Source organism: Bombina bombina, chromosome 4 (genome assembly GCF_027579735.1).
Source record: "Bombina bombina isolate aBomBom1 chromosome 4, aBomBom1.pri, whole genome shotgun sequence".
NCBI lineage: Eukaryota > Metazoa > Chordata > Amphibia > Anura > Bombinatoridae > Bombina > Bombina bombina.
In genome coordinates this window covers 35,700,766-35,719,325 of record NC_069502.1, presented here as the reverse complement: position 1 = coordinate 35,719,325, position 18,560 = coordinate 35,700,766, and the positions used below count along the sequence as shown (strand labels likewise).

The 18,560-nt window shown below is 37.8% G+C and overlaps 1 protein-coding gene across 1 annotated transcript in view; it reads right to left on the bottom strand.

The window, feature by feature from the left end:
* The window catches only part of LOC128656825 (cytosolic carboxypeptidase-like protein 5), a 602,149-nt gene that overhangs the window by 472,022 nt on the left and 111,567 nt on the right, over positions 1 to 18,560 (bottom strand). The window contains exon 6 of the mRNA XM_053710990.1: positions 1,906 to 2,464. Coding sequence (XP_053566965.1) covers positions 1,906 to 2,464 — 559 coding nt within the window. The remainder of the gene's footprint in view (positions 1 to 1,905; positions 2,465 to 18,560) is intronic.

Below are 18,560 nucleotides of genomic sequence, written 5' to 3'. Positions count from 1 at the left end.
TGCAGATTCATCTGCCCGCTGTCCCCTGATCTGAAGTTTACCTCACTCCTCAGATGGCCGAGAACAGCAATATGATCTTAACTACTCCGGCTAAAATCATAGCAAAACTCTGGTAGATTCTTCCTCAAACTCTGCCAGAGAGGTAATAACACACTCCGGTGCTATTTTAAAATAACAAACTTTTGATTGAAGATATAAAACTAAGTATAATCACCATAGTCCTCTCACACGACCTATCTAGTTGCTGGGTGCAAGAGAATGACTGGGAGTGACGTAGAGGGGAGGAGCTATATGCAGCTCTGCTGGGTGAATCCTCTTGCACTTCCTGTAGGGGAGCAGTTAATATCCCAGAAGTAATGATGACCCGTGGACTGATCACACTTAACAGAAGAAATATATATATATATATATATATATATATATATTTATTTATTTATATGTCTGTAAATACACAAATAAATACATATGTACACACACACACATATATATACATATACACACACACACACACACATATATATATACACAGTGTGTGTGTATATATATATATATATATATATATATATATATATATATATATATATATATATATATACATACATACATACATACATACATACATACATACAGTGTATATATATATATATATATATATATGTATATACAAACAGTGTGTGTATATATATATATATATATATATATATATATATATATATATATATATGTTGCGGGAAAGGTCAGAAATTGGGTAAAGCCCAAAGTAACATCATAAATCTACTCAGAGTGCATTGAGTCACTGCATCAAACATATATACGATGCACTGTAATTCCCACATCTTTACTATCTTTTTTGCCTCCATCTGGAGGGTTCAAGGGGAGTGAAGCCCCGCTTGTAAACCTCATTCCCCAAGGTTAACTTGACGTGGATGCCAGAGGATCAGCGGGGCACCTTCCCTGAACCCCCAGGCAGAGGCAAAAAAAAATAGTGTAGATGGGGATATTACACTACATCAGGCTTTACCCAGAGCTGCTTGGGTAATCCCGATTACCCGGATTTCTGACTTTACCCGTAACATATATATATAAATAAGTGAAAATGTCTCCTTGCAGATCTTCCCACATGACCATACACTAAACATCAGAGTGTGATATTATCTAACAATGCTATACTAAAGATTCGGCCTTATGACTAGAGTTGCTCAGTCCCTTTTGTCACAAAAATGAACATAATTACATTTAGCACAACAATCTACATATTACTCACTCTATATAGCACTAATGAAGCACCCATACATGTGACCAATGCCTTTGTACTAACTCTATATACGTCAGTTGTGCTGTCACGCTAGGTTACCTTTGTTTTAATGTCTGGAGCACATGCACTTTTATTTCCTTATAAACGCACATCCCCACCAGGCAACAGAACAGGACATCATTTTTTTTGTGGTAAAGCTATATTTGAGCACATAGGCACCGTGATATATATAGAAATACTTGTTGTTTGTTATTGTGATATAAACACATTGTTATATTCTATTTTCTGTTATTTTATTCATTAGGGAAATGTTTAAGTGTCAGTGGACTGCTATATAAAGGCCAGAATACAAAATGCAGAAGCAGCATTTCAGGCTAGAGAGAACAGCAGACCTTCTCTACCACACATTAGACAGGAGCGGAGAAAACCCAAATAGAATCCCAGAAGGAAGGTTTAGGTTCATACAGAGGAAGAAGATGAAGACTTACGGGAAGTTTCTACCAACCCCAAGTTGGTGCAAAACTACCAATTAGAGTGAGTAACCAATAGTCATCATTATGTTTAATGTCCCTTTAAGGCTCATCTACTCAGGTCAAATGTAACCACGATACCATAGAAAAATGTTTATGGAGTTTGTGACAAAAGCTCACCTGGTCGTTCTCTTGGGTAAAATAGTTTCCATACATGAAACAGCCTCTTTTTGAGGCGTGACCGTGCAAGTCCACGTAAAATGCGATGCCACTCTCCTGAGGGGGAATGTTCTGTGAGGAGTCTGACTGTAAGAAACTGTTCCACAGATTTTCCTGTCCACCATCCCCCCCTGGACCCAAGATCCACACATCCTCTTCCTTCATGCTAGGATCAGTTTTTGTTGAAGCCTTCGCTGGCTGCATTATATCCAGCGAGGAGGAGATATAAGGAACCTCTCTCTCTATAATGTTCAGGAGGTTATTTTTTTTCTCAAGGTCAGACAAGGAATCCTCAGAAGACAGTGAGGTCTCATTTAGGGAATGGTTAGAAGTATTGGAGGAATAAGGGGGTTTGGAGTTCATTTGAGGCTCAGCGTTCCTTGCGTCAGGTTCATTTAGGCAAACACGATTATGAACATGATGGTACAGGAGAACAGATTTAACACCATAAACAGATGGATGCAACTCAAAATCTGGATTAAGATACTGTCTGTTAAGGTTGACACCTCTGGTATCGGTTCTGTAACAAAGTAAAAAGGGAAAAATTACTCCAACATGCTTTAATAAACATGAAACAAAATGTATTAAAAAAGGGACATGAAACCCAGGTGTTTTCTTTCATGGTTCAGATAAAACATACAATTTTAATCAACTTTCCAATGTACTTCTATTAAAAAATTTGCTTAGTTTTTATGGTGTCGTTTGTTGAAATGCATACCTAGGTAAGTTCAGGGGCAACAAGGCATTTAATTGATAAAATAAAAAATGTGGGGTTTCATGTCCCTTTAACAATAAAAAAATGAAAGCAAGATGTTTACACACATTGTAAAATAGAAAAATATAAATTTCTGAACTACGTTTAAGATGCACAAAGAATATAATAGTTTGTGGTTTCAAATTGGGAAAAACTATTTATGCAAGTGCTTACCTGATAAATTAATTTCTTTCATGGTGGCGAGAGTCCATGAGCTGTTACATATGGGATATACATTCTTACAAGAAGGAGGCAATGTTTCCCAAACCTCAAAAGCCTATAAATACCCCTCCCACCTCACATATACATCCGTTTTACGAATAGCAAGGTGCTTAAAGGGACAGTCTAGTATAAATTAAACTTTCATTATTCAGATAGGACTTTTAATTTTAATCAACTTTCCAATTTACTTTTATCATCAAATTTGCTTTTTTCTCTTGGTATTCTTAGTTTAAACTAAACCTAGGTAGGCTCATATGCTAATTTCTAAGCCTTTGAGGGCTGCCTCTTATCACAGGCTTTTTAAATCTCTTTTCAACACAAAGAGACAGAAAGTACACGTGGGCCATATAGATAACACTGTGTTCAGGCACAGGGGGGGTATTTAAGATCTAGCACAATACAATGCTAAATACAAGACAATAGATAATAAACAGTCACAGTCATGTGATCAGGGGGCTGGAAGAAGGTTCCTAGATACAAGGTAATCACAGAGGTAAAAAGTATATTAATATAACTGTGTTGGTTATGCAAAACTGGGGAATGGGTAATAAAGGGATTGTCTATCTTTTAAAACAATAACAATTCTATGGTAGACTGTCCCTTTAAAGGGATACAAAACCCATTTTTTTTTTCTTTCATGATTCAGATAGAACATTTTATTTTAATCAACTTTCTAATTTACTCCTATTATCAATCTTTCTTCGTTCTCTTGGTATCTTTATTTGAAAAAGTAGAAATGTAAGCTTAGGAGCCGGCCCATTTTTGGTTCAGACCTGGGTAGCACTTGCTGCTTGGTGGCTACATTTAGCCACCAATCAGCAAGCGCTACCCAGGTACTGAACCAAAAATGGTCCGGCTCCTAACCTTACATTCCTGCTTTTTCAAATAAAGATACCAAGAAAAAGAAGAAAAATTCATAATAGGAGTAAATTAGAAAGTTGATTAAAATTGCATCCTCTCTGAATCGTGAAAGAAAAAAATGTGGGTTTAGTGTCCCTTTAAGGAGTAAAAGCCAAAAAAACATAATTTATGCAAGAAATTACCTGATAAATTAATTTCTTTCATATTGGCAAGAGTCCATGAGCTAGTGACGTATGGGATATACAATCCTACCAGGAGGGGCAAAGTTTCCCAAACCTCAAAATGCCTATAAATACACCCCTCACCACACCCACAATTCAGTTTAACAAATAGCCAAGTAGTGGGGTGATAGAAAAAAAGGAGTAAAAAGCATCAAAAAATTTACTGGAAATATAATTGTGCTTTATACAAAAAAACATAACCACCATAAAAAGGGTGGGTCTCATGGACTCTTGCCAATATGAAAGAAATGAATTTATCAGGTAAGTTCTTACATAAATTATGTTTTCATTCATGTAATTGGCAAGACTCCATGAGCTAGTGACGTATGGGATAGTAATACCCAAGATGTGGAACTCCACAGAAGAGTCACTAGAGAGGGAGGGATAAAATAAAAACAGCCATTTTCCGCTGAAAAAATTAAATCCACAACCAAAAAATAAGTTTTTCTCATAATTGAAAAGAAAAAACTTAAAACATAAGCAGAAGAATCAAACTGAAATAGCTGCCTGAAGAACTTTTCTACCAAAAACTGCTTCAGAAGAAGCAAATACATAAAAACGGTAGAATTTAGTAAATGTATGCAAAAAAGACCAAGTCGCTGCTTTGCAAATCTGATCAAGCTTCATTCTTAAAAGTCCACGAAGAGGAGACTGATCTAGTAGAATGAGCTGTAATTCTCTGAGGGGGGCCTGACCCGACTCCACATAAGCCTTATGAATCAAAAGCTTTAACCAAGATGACAAGGAAATGGCTGAAGCTTTCTGACCTTTCCTAGAACCGGAAAAGACAACAAATAGACTAGAAGTCTTCCTGAAATCTTTAGTAGCTTCAACATAATATTTCAAAGCTCTCACCCCATCCAGAGAATGTAAGGATCTCTCCAAAGAATTCTTAGGATTAGGACACAAAGAGGGGACAACAATTTCCTTATTAATGTTGTTAGAATTCACAACTTTAGGTAAAAATTTAAATGAAGTCAGCAAAACTGCCTTATCTTGATGAAAAATCAGAAAAGGTGACTCACAAGAAAGAACAGATAAATTCAGAAACTCTTCTAGCAGAAGAAATAGCCAAAAGGAACAACACTTTCCAAGAAAGTAGTTAAATATCCAAAGAATGCATAGGCTCAAAAGGAGGAGCCTGTAAGGCTTTCAAAACCAAATTAAGACTCCAAGGAGGAGAGATTGATTTAATGACAGGCTTGATACGGACAAAAGCCTGAACAAAACAGTGAATATCAGGAAGCTTAGCAATCTTTCTGTGAAATAAAACGGAAAGAGCTGAGTTTTGTCCCTTCAAGGAACTTGAAGACAAACCTTTATCCAAACCATCCAGAAGAAACTGTAAAATTATATGGAATTCTAGGAATTCTAAGAGAATGCCAGGAGAATTTATGAGAAGAACACCATGAAATATAAGTCTTCCAAACTCGACAATAAATCATCCTAGAAACAGATTTACGAGCCTGTAACATAGTATCAGAGAAACCTCTATGACTAAGCACTAAGCGTTTAATTTCCATACCTTCAAATTCAATGATTTGAGATCTTGATGGAAAAACGGTCCTTGAGACAGAAGGTCTGGTCTTAAAGGGGCAGTCAACCCAAAAATTACTGTTACTTATTTAGATTAGTTAATTAACAATCTTTACATCAAACTCTAGCCCAATTTTCATCTAAATAAACTTTGGCAGAAAAACATAATTTATGTAAGAACTTACCTGATAAATTCATTTCTTTCATATTAGCAAGAGTCCATGAGCTAGTGACGTATGGGATATACATTCCCACCAGGAGGGGCAAAGTTTCCCAAACCTCAAAATGCCCACAAATACACCCCTCACCACACCCACAATTCAGTTTAACGAATAGCCAAGAAGTGGGGTGATAAAAAAGTGCGAAAGATAAGGAATTGGAATAATTGTGCTTTATACAAAAATCATAACCACCCCAAAAAAGGGCGGGCCTCATGGACTCTTGCTAATATGAAAGAAATGAATTTATCAGGTAAGTTCTTACATAAATTATGTTTTCTTTCATGTAATTAGCAAGAGTCCATGAGCTAGTGACGTATGGGATAATGATTACCCAAGATGTGGATCTTTCCACGCAAGAGTCACTAGAAAGGGAGGGATAAAATAAAGACAGCCAATTCCTGCTGAAAATAATCCACACCCAAAATAAAGTTTAATGAAAAACATAAGCAGAAGATTCAAACTGAAACCGCTGCCTGAAGTACTTTTCTACCAAAAACTGCTTCAGAAGAAGAAAATACATCAAAATGGTAGAATTTAGTAAAAGTATGCAAAGAGGACCAAGTTGCTGCTTTGCAAATCTGATCAATCGAAGCTTCATTCCTAAACGCCCAGGAAGTAGAAACTGACCTAGTAGAATGAGCTGTAATCCTTTGAGGCGGAGATTTACCCGACTCAACATAGGCAAGATGAATTAAAGATTTCAACCAAGATGCCAAAGAAATGGCAGAAGCTTTCTGGCCTTTTCTAGAACCAGAAAAGATAACAAATAAACTAGAAGTCTTTCGGAAAGACTTAGTAGCTTCAACATAATATTTCAAAGCTCTAACAACATCCAAAGAATGCAATGATTTCTCCTTAGAATTCTTAGGATTAGGACATAATGAAGGAACCACAATTTCCCTACTAATGTTGTTAGAATTCACAACTTTAGGTAAAAATTCAAAAGAAGTTCGCAACACTGCCTTATCCTGATGAAAAATCAGAAAAGGAGACTCGCAAGAAAGAGCAGATAATTCAGAAACTCTTCTGGCAGAAGAGATTGCCAAAAGGAACAAAACTTTCCAAGAAAGTAATTTAATGTCCAATGAATGCATAGGTTCAAACGGAGGAGCTTGAAGAGCCCCCAGAACCAAATTCAAACTCCAAGGAGGAGAAATTGACTTAATGACAGGTTTTATACGAACCAAAGCTTGTACAAAACAATGAATATCAGGAAGATTAGCAATCTTTCTGTGAAAAAGAACAGAAAGAGCAGAAATTTGTCCTTTCAAAGAACTTGCGGATAAACCTTTATCTAAACCATCCTGAAGAAACTGTAAAATTCTCGGAATTCTAAAAGAATGCCAAGAAAAATGATGAGAAAGACACCAAGAAATATAAGTCTTCCAGACTCTATAATATATCTCTCTGGATACAGATTTACGAGCCTGTAACATAGTATTAATCACAGAGTCAGAGAAACCTCTTTGACCAAGAATCAAGCGTTCAATCTCCATACCTTTAAATTTAAGGATTTGAGATCCTGATGGAAAAAAGGACCTTGCGACAGAAGGTCTGGTCGTAGCGGAAGAGTCCACGGATGGCAAGAGGCCATCCGGACAAGATCCGCATACCAAAACCTGTGAGGCCATGCCGGAGCTACCAGCAGAACAAACGAGCATTCCTTCAGAATCTTGGAGATTACTCTTGGAAGAAGAACTAGAGGCGGAAAGATATAGGCAGGATGATACTTCCAAGGAAGTGATAATGCATCCACTGCTTCCGCCTGAGGATCCCGGGATCTGGACAGATACCTGGGAAGTTTCTTGTTTAGATGAGACGCCATCAGATCTATTTCTGGAAGCTCCCACATTTGAACAATCTGAAGAAATACCTCTGGGTGAAGAGACCATTCGCCCGGATGCAACGTTTGGCGACTGAGATAATCCGCTTCCCAATTGTCTATACCTGGGATATGAACCGCAGAGATTAGACAGGAGCTGGATTCCGCCCAAACCAGAATTCGAGATACTTCTTTCATAGCTAGAGGACTGTGAGTCCCTCCTTGATGATTGATGTATGCCACAGTAGTGACATTGTCTGTCTGAAAACAAATGAACGATTCTCTCTTCAGAAGAGGCCAAGACTGAAGAGCTCTGAAAATTGCACGGAGTTCCAAAATATTGATCGGTAATCTCACCTCCAGAGATTCCCAAACTCCTTGTGCCGTCAGAGATCCCCACACAGCTCCCCAACCTGTGAGACTTGCATCTGTTGAAATTACAGTCCAGGTCGGAAGCACAAAAGAAGCCCCCTGAATTAAACGATGGTGATCTGTCCACCACGTTAGAGAGTGTCGTACAATCGGTTTTATAGATATTAATTGAGATATCTTTGTGTAATCCTTGCACCATTGATTCAGCATACAGAGCTGAAGAGGTCGCATGTGAAAACGAGCAAAGGGGATCGCGTCCGATGCAGCAGTCATAAGACCTAGAATTTCCATGCATAAGGCTACCGAAGGGAATGATTGTGACTGAAGGTTTCGACAAGCTGAAATCAATTTTAGACGTCTCTTGTCTGTTAAAGACAGAGTCATGGACACTGAATCTATCTGGAAACCCAGAAAGGTTACCCTTGTCTGAGGAATCAATGAACTTTTTGGTGAATTGATCCTCCAACCATGATCTTGAAGAAACAACACAAGTCGATTCGTATGAGATTCTGCTAAATGTAAAGACTGAGCAAGTACCAAGATATCGTCCAAATAAGGAAATACCACAATACCCTGTTCTCTGATTACAGACAGAAGGGCACCGAGAACCTTTGTAAAAATTCTTGGAGCTGTAGCTAGGCCAAACGGCAGAGCCACAAACTGGTAATGCTTGTCCAGAAAAGAGAATCTGAGGAACTGATAATGATCTGGATGAATCGGAATATGCAGATATGCATCCTGTAAATCTATTGTGGACATAAAATGCCCTTGCTGAACAAAAGGCAAGATAGTCCTTACAGATACCATTTTGAACGTTGGTATCCTTACATAACGATTCAATATTTTTAGATCCAAAACTGGTCTGAAGGAATTCTCCTTCTTTGGTACAATGAAGAGATTTGAATAAAACCCCATCCCCTGTTCCAGAACTGGAACTGGCATAATTACTCCAGCCAACTCTAGATCTGAAACACAATTCAGAAATGCTTGAGCTTTCACTGGATTTACTGGGACACGGGAAAGAAAAAATCTCTTTGCAGGAGGTCTCATCTTGAAACCAATTCTGTACCCTTCTGAAACAATGTTCTGAATCCAAAGATTGTGAACAGAATTGATCCAAATTTCTTTGAAAAAACGTAACCTGCCCCCTTACCAGCTGAGCTGGAATGAGGGCCGCACCTTCATGTGGACTTAGAAGCAGGCTTTGCCTTTCTAGAAGGCTTGGATTTATTCCAGACTGGAGATGGTTTCCAAACTGAAACTGCTCCTGAGGATGAAGGATCAGGCTTTTGTTCTTTGTTGAAACGAAAGGAACGAAAACGATTATTAGCCCTGTTTTTACCCTTAGATTTTTTATCCTGTGGTAAAAAAGTTCCTTTCCCACCAGTAACAGTTGAGATAATGGAATCCAACTGAGAACCAAATAATTTGTTACCCTGGAAAGAAATGGAAAGTAGAGTTGATTTAGAAGCCATATCAGCATTCCAAGTTTTAAGCCATAAAGCTCTTCTAGCTAAAATAGCTAGAGACATAAACCTGACATCAACTCTGATAATATCAAAAATGGCATCACAGATAAAATTATTAGCATGCTGAAGAATAATAATAATATTATGAGAATCATGATCTGTTACTTGTTGTGCTAAAGTCTCCAATCAAAAAGTTGAAGCTGCAGCAAAATCAGCCAAAGATATAGCAGGTCTAAGAAGATTACCTGAACACAGATAAGCTTTTCTTAGAAAGGATTCAATTGTGCTATCTAAAGGATCTTTAAACGAAGTACCATCTGACGTAGGAATAGTAGTACGTTTAGCAAGGGTAGAAATAGCCCCATCGACTTTAGGGATTTTGTCCCAAAATTCTTATCTGTCAGACGGCACAGGATATAATTGCTTAAAACGTTTAGAAGGAGTAAATGAATTACCCAATTTATCCCATTCTCTGGAAATTACTTCAGAAATAGCATTAGGAACAGGAAAAACTTCTGGAATAACCACAGGAGATTTAAATACCTTATCTAAACGTTTAGAATTAGTATCAAGAGGACCAGAATCCTCTATTTCTAAAGCAATTAGTACTTCTTTAAGTAAAGAACGAATAAATTCCATTTTAAATAAATATGAAGATTTATCAGCATCAATCTCTGAGACAGAATCCTCTGAACCAGAAGAGTCATCAGAATCAGAATGATGATGTTCATTTAAAAATTCATCTGTAGAGAGAGAAGTTTTAAAAGATTTTTTATGTTTACTAGAAGGAGAAATAACAGACATAGCCTTCTTGATGGATTCAGAAACAAAATCTCTTATGTTATCAGGAACATTCTGCACCTTAGATGTTGAGGGAACTGCAACAGGCAATGGTACATTACTAAAGGAAATAATATCTGCTTTAACAAGTTTGTCATGACAATTAATACAAACAACAGCCGGAGGAATAGCTACCAAAAGTTTACAGCAGATACACTTAGCTTTGGTAGTTCCAGCACTAGACAGCGATTTTCCTGAAGTATCTTCTGACTCAGATGCAACGTGAGACATCTTGCAATATGTAAGAGAAAAAACAACATATAAAGCAAAATTGATCAAATTCCTTAAATGACAGTTTCAGGAATGGGAAAAAATGCCAATAAACAAGCTTCTAGTAACCAGAAGCAAAGAAAAAATGAGACTGAAATAATGTGGAGACAAAAGCGACGCCCATATTTTTTGGCGCCAAAAATGACGCCACATCCGGAACGCTGACATTTTTGGCGCAAAAGGACGTCAAAAAATGACGCAACTTCCGGCGACACGTATGACGCCGGAAACAGAAAAGATTTTTTGCGCCAAAAAAGTCCGCGCCAAGAATGACGCAATAAAATGAAGCATTTTCAGCCCCCGCGAGCCTAACAGCCCACAGGGAAAAAAAGTCAAATTTTTTAAGGTAAGAAAAAATTATTGATTCAAATGCATTATCCCAAATATGAAACTGACTGTCTGAAAATAAGGAATGTTGAACATTCTGAGTCAAGGCAAATAAATGTTTGAATACATATATTTAGAACTTTATAAATAAAGTGCCCAACCATAGCTTAGAGTGTCACAGAAAATAAGATTTACTTACCCCAGGACACTCATCTACATGTTTGTAGAAAGCCAAACCAGTACTGAAACGAAAATCAGCAGAGGTAATGGTATATAAATAAGAGTATATCGTCGATCTGAAAAGGGAGGTAAGAGATGAATCTCTACGACCGATAACAGAGAACCTATGAAATAGACCCCGTAGAAGGAGATCACTGCATTCAAATAGGCAATACTCTCCTCACATCCCTCTGACATTCACTGCACGCTGAGAGGAAAACCGGGCTCCAACTTGCTGCGGAGCGCATATCAACGTAGAATCTAGCACAAACTTACTTCACCACCTCCATAGGAGGCAAAGTTTGTAAAACTGAATTGTGGGTGTTGTGAGGTGTGTATTTGTGGGCATTTTGAGGTTTGGGAAACTTTGCCCCTCCTGGTGGGAATGTATATCCCATACGTCACTAGCTCATGGACTCTTGCTAATTACATGAAAGAAATACACTTACTAGATATCTCATCTGGCCATTTTGAAATGGCAACCTGACTCCTCCTTCTCTGAAGTCTCCCAAAAGCTTGAACTGCAGCACTAGTACAGGATCCCCTCGTCCCTGTGCGCTCCTTTCATTCAGTTCATTGAGACACTCATATGGCACCCCCCCCCCCTCACACTATCTCCCCTCACTTTCTTTCAGCAGAACTTTCTGTCTGCACTAACACACCCACACGCTTAGCAGCAATGAGATACACTAGAGATATCAATCTCTAAGATGTCACAGTAGTATTCCCACAATAAAAACGTAACTGTGGATACATTTAATGAAACATCTATTTAAAAAGCATCCCATTTTTATACAAATGTAAATCAATATACGCTCCTGCAAAACTAAACAGAGCGGAAGTGTATGCCCAACCGTCCATCTATTTACATAACAAACCCGTTCTAAGCCATCCCACATACACCGGTGCTTTTCAGTAGTGAACGATCTCCAACCACCACTGCTGTTAAAAAGAGCCCCACAAGCCAGAACTTCAGATTCTCACAGCTAGTGCTCCCCCAACCACATGCTCACCGTTCTCCGGTCCTCCTCGGCCAGCACCCCCGCACACAGAGCGAAGATCACAGAGCACTAGCTGTGAGAAGTGCTAGTGCTATGGGATGCTTTTTAAATACATGTTTCATTAAATGTATCCACAGTAACATTTTTATTGTGGGAATACTACTGTGACATCTTAGAGATTGATATCTCTAGTGTATCTCGTTGCTGCTAAGCGTGTGGGTGTGTTAGTGCAGACAGAAAGTTCTGCTGAAAGAAAGTGGAGAGACGTCAGAGGAGGAGGAGTCAGGTGGCATTTTGAAAACGGCCAGATGAGATCTAGTAGGTGTATTTTCTGCCAAAGTTTATTTAGATGAAAATTGGGCTAGAGTTTGATGTAAAGATGGTAAATTAACTAATCTAAATAAGTAACAGTCATTTTTGGGTTGACTGTCACTTTAAAGGAAGTGGCCAAGGTTGACAACTAGACATCTGGACAAGGTCTGCATACCAGAACCTGTGAGGCCATGCTGGTGCTACCAGAAACACAAACAAATGTTCCATGATGATCTTGGAGATCATTTTCGGAAGAAGAACTAGAGGCGGGAAGATATAAGCAGGTTGGTAAAACCAAGGAACTGCTAACGCATCCACCGACTCTGCCTGAGGATCCCTGGACCTGGACAGATACCTGGGAAGGTTCTTGTTTAGATGGGAAGCCATCAGATCTATTTCTGGAAGATCCCACATCTGAACAATCTGAAAAAAAAAACATCTGGATGGAGAGACCACTCCCCCGGATGTAAAGTCTGACGGCTGAGATAATCCGCTTCCCAATTGTCTACACCTGGAATATGTACCTCAGAAATTAGACAAAAGCTGGATTCCGCCCAAGAAAGTATCCAAGATACTTCTTTCATAGCTAGGGGACTGCGAATCCCACCCTGATGATTAACATATATGCCACAGTTGTGATATTGTCTGTCTGAAAACAAATGAATGGTTCTCTCTTCAACAGAGGCCAAACCTGAAGAGCCCTGAAAATAGCACGGAGTTCTAATATATTGATTGGCAACCTTGCCTCTTGAGATTTCCAAACCCCTTGTGCTGTCAGAGATCCCCAACCTGAAAGACTTGCATCTGTTGTGATTACAGTCCAGGTTGGATGAACAAAGGAGGCCCATTGAATTATACGGTGGTGATTTAACCACCAAGTCAGAGAAAGTTGAACATTGGGATTTAAGGATATTAATTGTGATATCTTTGTATAATCCCTGCACCATTGATTCAGCATACAAAGCTGGAGAGGTCTCATATGAAAACGAGCAAAGGGGATCGCGTCCGATGCTGCAGTCATGAGACCTAAAACCTCCATGCACATAGCCACTGAAGGGAATGATTGAGACTGAAGGTTCTGACAGGCTGAAACCAATTTAATTTGTCTCTTTTCTGTTAGAGACAGAGTCATGGACACTGTATCTATCTGGAAACCTAAAAAGGTGACCCTTGACTGAGGAAACAAGGAACCTTTTGGTAAACTGATCCTCCAACCATGTCTTTGAAGAAACAACACTAGTTGATTTGTGTGAGATTCGGCAAAATGTAAAGACTGAGCTAGTACCAAGATATCGTCCAAATAAGGAAACACTGCAATACCCTGTTCTCTGATTACAGAGAGTAGGGCACCGAGAAATTTTCAAAAAATTATTGGAGCTGTCGCTAGGTCAAATGGAAGAGCGACAAACTGGTAATGCTTGTCTAGAAAAGAGAATCTCAAAAACCGATAGTGGTCTGGATGAATCGGAATATGAAGATATGCATCCTGTAAGTCTATTGTGGACATATAATGCCCTTGCTGAACAAAAGGCAGAATAGTCCTTATAGTCACCATTTTGAAAGTTGGCACTCTTACAAAATGGTTCAAAATTTTCAGATCCAGAACTGGCCTGGATGAATTTTTTTTTCTTTGGGACAATGAATAGATTTGAATAAAACTCCAGACCCTGTTCCTGAAACGGAACTGGTATAATTACCCCTGAAAGCTCTAGATCTGAAACACACTTCAGAAAAGCCTGAGCCTTCACTGGATTTGCTGGAACACGAGACAGAAAAAAATCTTCTCACAGAAGGTCTTACTCTGAATCCTATTCGATACCCTTAAGAGACAATGCTCTGAATCCACTGATTTTGGACAGAATCTGCCCAAATGTTATGGAAAAAATGTAATCTGCTTCCGACCAGCTGAGCTGGAATGAGGGCCGCACCTTCATGCAGACTTGGAGGCTGGCTTTGGTTTCTTAAAAGGTTTGGATTTATTCCAACTTGAGATATGGGTGAGGAAGTGAGCGCTAAAAGCTGAAAAGGCTAAAATGACTAAAAGCAGTACAATTTATTATGACAATTCAAATATATAAAAAAATACAATTGCGCAATTAAACAATGGCTAAAACCTACATGGATCCATGATATGTCTAAAAGAATATGATACACGTGCTATACCAAGGTGATAATGTACAAAGAACGTATGCACAGCAAGGATAAAACACAGCAAAGGTAAAATACAAATGTCGGTTGATAACCAATCAAGTGATTTATGTGGCAATCACAAATATATAACTGGAGGTGAATAAAAAAATTTTTTTTTACTCACCTCCAGTTATATATTTGTGATCGCCACATACATCAGAAGTTTTTAAAGACCTTTTTACGTTTATTAGAAGGCGGAATAGCAGACAAAGCCTACTGAATCGCATCAGCAATAACATCTTTTACATTCACAGGGATATCATGTACATTAGATGTTGAAGGAACAGCAGGCATTGTACTAGTACTGATGGATACATTCTCTGCATGTAAAAGCTTATCATGACAACTGTTACATACTACCTCTGGAGATATAATTTCCGCTAACTTACAACAGATACACTTATCTTTGGTAGAACTGTTATCAGGCAGCAGGAATCCAACAGTGGTTTCTGAGACAGGATCAGATTGAGACATCTTGCAAATTTAAGAGAAAAAACAACATATAAAGCAAAATGATCAATTTCCTTATATGGCAGTTTCAGGAATGGAAAAAAAAATTGCAAACAGCATAGCCCTCTGAGCATAGATAAAGGCAAGAGACATATAGGAAGTGGGGTTAAATAATTAAATAATTTGGCTCCAAGTATGACGCGTAACGCAAAATGAAATTTTTTGGCGCTAACAAAATCTGGAAATGACGCAACTCGTGTCATGGCAAAGGCAACCTTGTGCAAGGAACCTGGTGTCAACTAAGACGCCGGAAATAGCAAATTTGCGTCACCAAACGTACCTTTGCAGCAAAAAAATTCTCGCGCCAAGAATGACGCAATAAATATTAGCATTTTGCGGCCTTGCGAGCCTAATTTTGCCAGCGAAAATTAATGAAAACAGTCAATTTTGAAGAAAAGACTATAGCCCAGGTAAGAAAAAAAAACTTTCTAAATATGTTTTCCCAATTTTGAAACTGATAGTCTGCAAAACGAAATATACATAAACCTGACTCACGGCAAATATAAGTACAATACATATATTTAGAACTTTTCATTAATACATAAAGTGCCAAACATAGCTGAAAGTGTCTTAATTAATCCCCATCCACATATAGCAGATAGCCAAACCAGTACTGAAACAGTTATCAGTAGAGGTAATAGAATATGAGAGTATATCGTCGATCTGAAAAGGGAGGTAGGAGATGAATCTCTACAACCGATAACAGAGAACCTATGAAAAGATTTCCTGTGAGGAAAACCATAGATTCAATAGGTGATACTCCCTTCACATCCCTCTGACATTCACTGTACTCAGAGGAATCGGGCTTCAAAATGCTGAGAAGCGCATATCAACGTAGAAATCTTAGCACACACTTACTTCACCATCTCCATAGGAGGCAAAACTTGTAAAACTGAATTGTGGGTGTGGTGAGGGGTGTATTTATAGGCATTTTGAGGTTTGGGAAACTTTGCCCCTCCTGGTAGGATTGTATATCCCATTCGTCATTAGCTCATGGACTCATGCCAATTACATGAAATAAAAGAGGATTAGGAAAAAAGATGTTCTTTAAACAAAAATATAACCAATATAAGCACAAATGGGTGGGGCCTCCTGGACACTCACCACCATGCAAGAAATTAATTTATCAGGTAAGTTCTTACATAAATTATGTTTTCTTTCATATAGGAGGCGAGAGTCCACAAGCTGTAACGTATGGGATATAATACCTAAGATGTAGAAGTCCACGAGTAACCAGAAAGGGAGGGATTAAAATAAAAACAGATTTTATTCGCTGAGAAATTAAATCCAAAACCCCAAATAAAGTCTTTTATGACAAAAAAACAAAAAACAAATCAAAATATAGTCACAATTATCAAACTAAGACAACTAACTGAAGGACCTTTCTACCAAAAGCTGCTTCTGACGAAGCAAAAACACCAAAATGGTAAAATTGAGTAAAGATTGAGTAGAGAAGACCAAATGGCCGATTTGCAAATTAGAACAACTGAAGCCTCATACTTTAAAGCCCAAGATGTGGCAACTGACCTAATAGAATGCGCTATAATGCTCTGAGGCGGAGACTGATCCATCTCCGAATAAGCTTTGTGAATCAAAAGTTTCAACCAAGATGCTAAAGAAAAGGCTGAGGCCTTCTGGCCTTTCTTAGGACCAGAAAACAGAAAAAACAGACTAGAAGTCTCTCCCAAAACATTAGTCACATCAACATAATATCTCAATGCTCTAACAACATCAGAAGAATGCAAAGTTTTTCAGTAGCATTTTTCGGATTAGCACACAAGGAAGGAACAATGATTTCCCTATTAATGTTGTGAGAGTTAACAACCTTAATGTCCAAAGTATGCATATTCTTAAAATAAGGGAGCCTGTAAGACCTTTGACACCAGGTTAAAGGGACAGTTTATTTAAAAATGTTCTCCCCTTTAATTTGTTCCCAATGATCCACTTTACCTGCTGGAGTGTATTAAATTGTTTACAAGTATTTCCATTACCCTTATGTTTGCATTTGAATTAGTTTATTTAGCCTGTGGTATCCCCACCCATCCTGAAAGTTTTTAGCCTCAGGGCCAAGCTGTGTTAACACAGCCAGTAGAAGAAATTACACTCCCAGTGGGTTATAGAAGAGATAAAGTAATAACATGTTAATTTTCCATTGTTCTCTCCAAGTACTGGTGATTGGTTTATGGACAGATATAAGATAAGGAAGCAGATATATGTACACAATGTGATAGAGTAATGAGATCTGATTATACCTACAGATATAATATACAGACACATGTATATGTACACAGTGGGATAGAGTAATGAGATCTGATTATACCTACAGATATAAGATACACACAGTGTGATAAAGTAATGAGATTTGATTATACCTACATATATAAGATGAAGACACATGTATATGTACACAATGTGATAAAGTAATGAGATCTGATTATACCTACAGATATAAGATAGACACATGTATATGTACACAATGTGATACAGTAATGTGATCTGATTATACCTACAGATATAAGATAAAGACACATGTATATGTACACAATGTGATACAGTAATGAAATCTGATTATACCTACAGATATAAGATAAAGACACATGTATATGTACACAGTGTGATAAAGTAATGAGATCTGATTATACCTACAGATATAAGATAGACACATCTATATGTACACAATGTGATACAGTAATGAGATCTGATTATACCTACAGATATAAGATAAAGACACATGTATATGTACACAATGTGATAAAGTAATGAGATCTGATTATACCTACAGATATAAGATAGACACATCTATATGTACACAATGTGATACAGTAATGAGATCTGATTATACCTACAGATATAAGATAGACACATCTATATGTACACAATGTGATTAAGTAATGAGATCTGATTATACCTACAGATATAAAATAAAGAAGCAAATATATGTACACAGTGTGATAATGTAATGTGATCTGATTATACCTACAGATATAAGATAAAGAAGCAGGTATATGTACACAGTGTGATAAAGTAACAAGATCTAAATATACCTACAAGCTCAACCCATTTTATACGGGCTGTGGCTTCAAAACACAAAATCAGCTAATTCATATACACAAATAAGCCTTAAAAAAGCAAATCTCATACATTTTATACTCTGCAGCTAGTAAAAAAGAAAATGTATGCTTACCTGATAAATTTGTTTCTTTTTTGACACGATGAGTCCACGGATCATCTTAATTACTAATGGGATATTCACCTCCTAGTCAGCAGGAGGCGGCAAAGAGCACCACAGCAAAGCTGTTAAATAGCTCCTTCCTTCCCTCCCACTCCAGTTATTCGACTGAAGTTAAGGATAGAAAGGAAAAACCAAGGTGCAGAGGTGTCTGAAGTTTAAAATAACCAGCAACCTGTCTTTCAAGAACAGGGCGGGACGTGGACTCATCGTGTCAAAAAAGAAATACATTTATCAGGT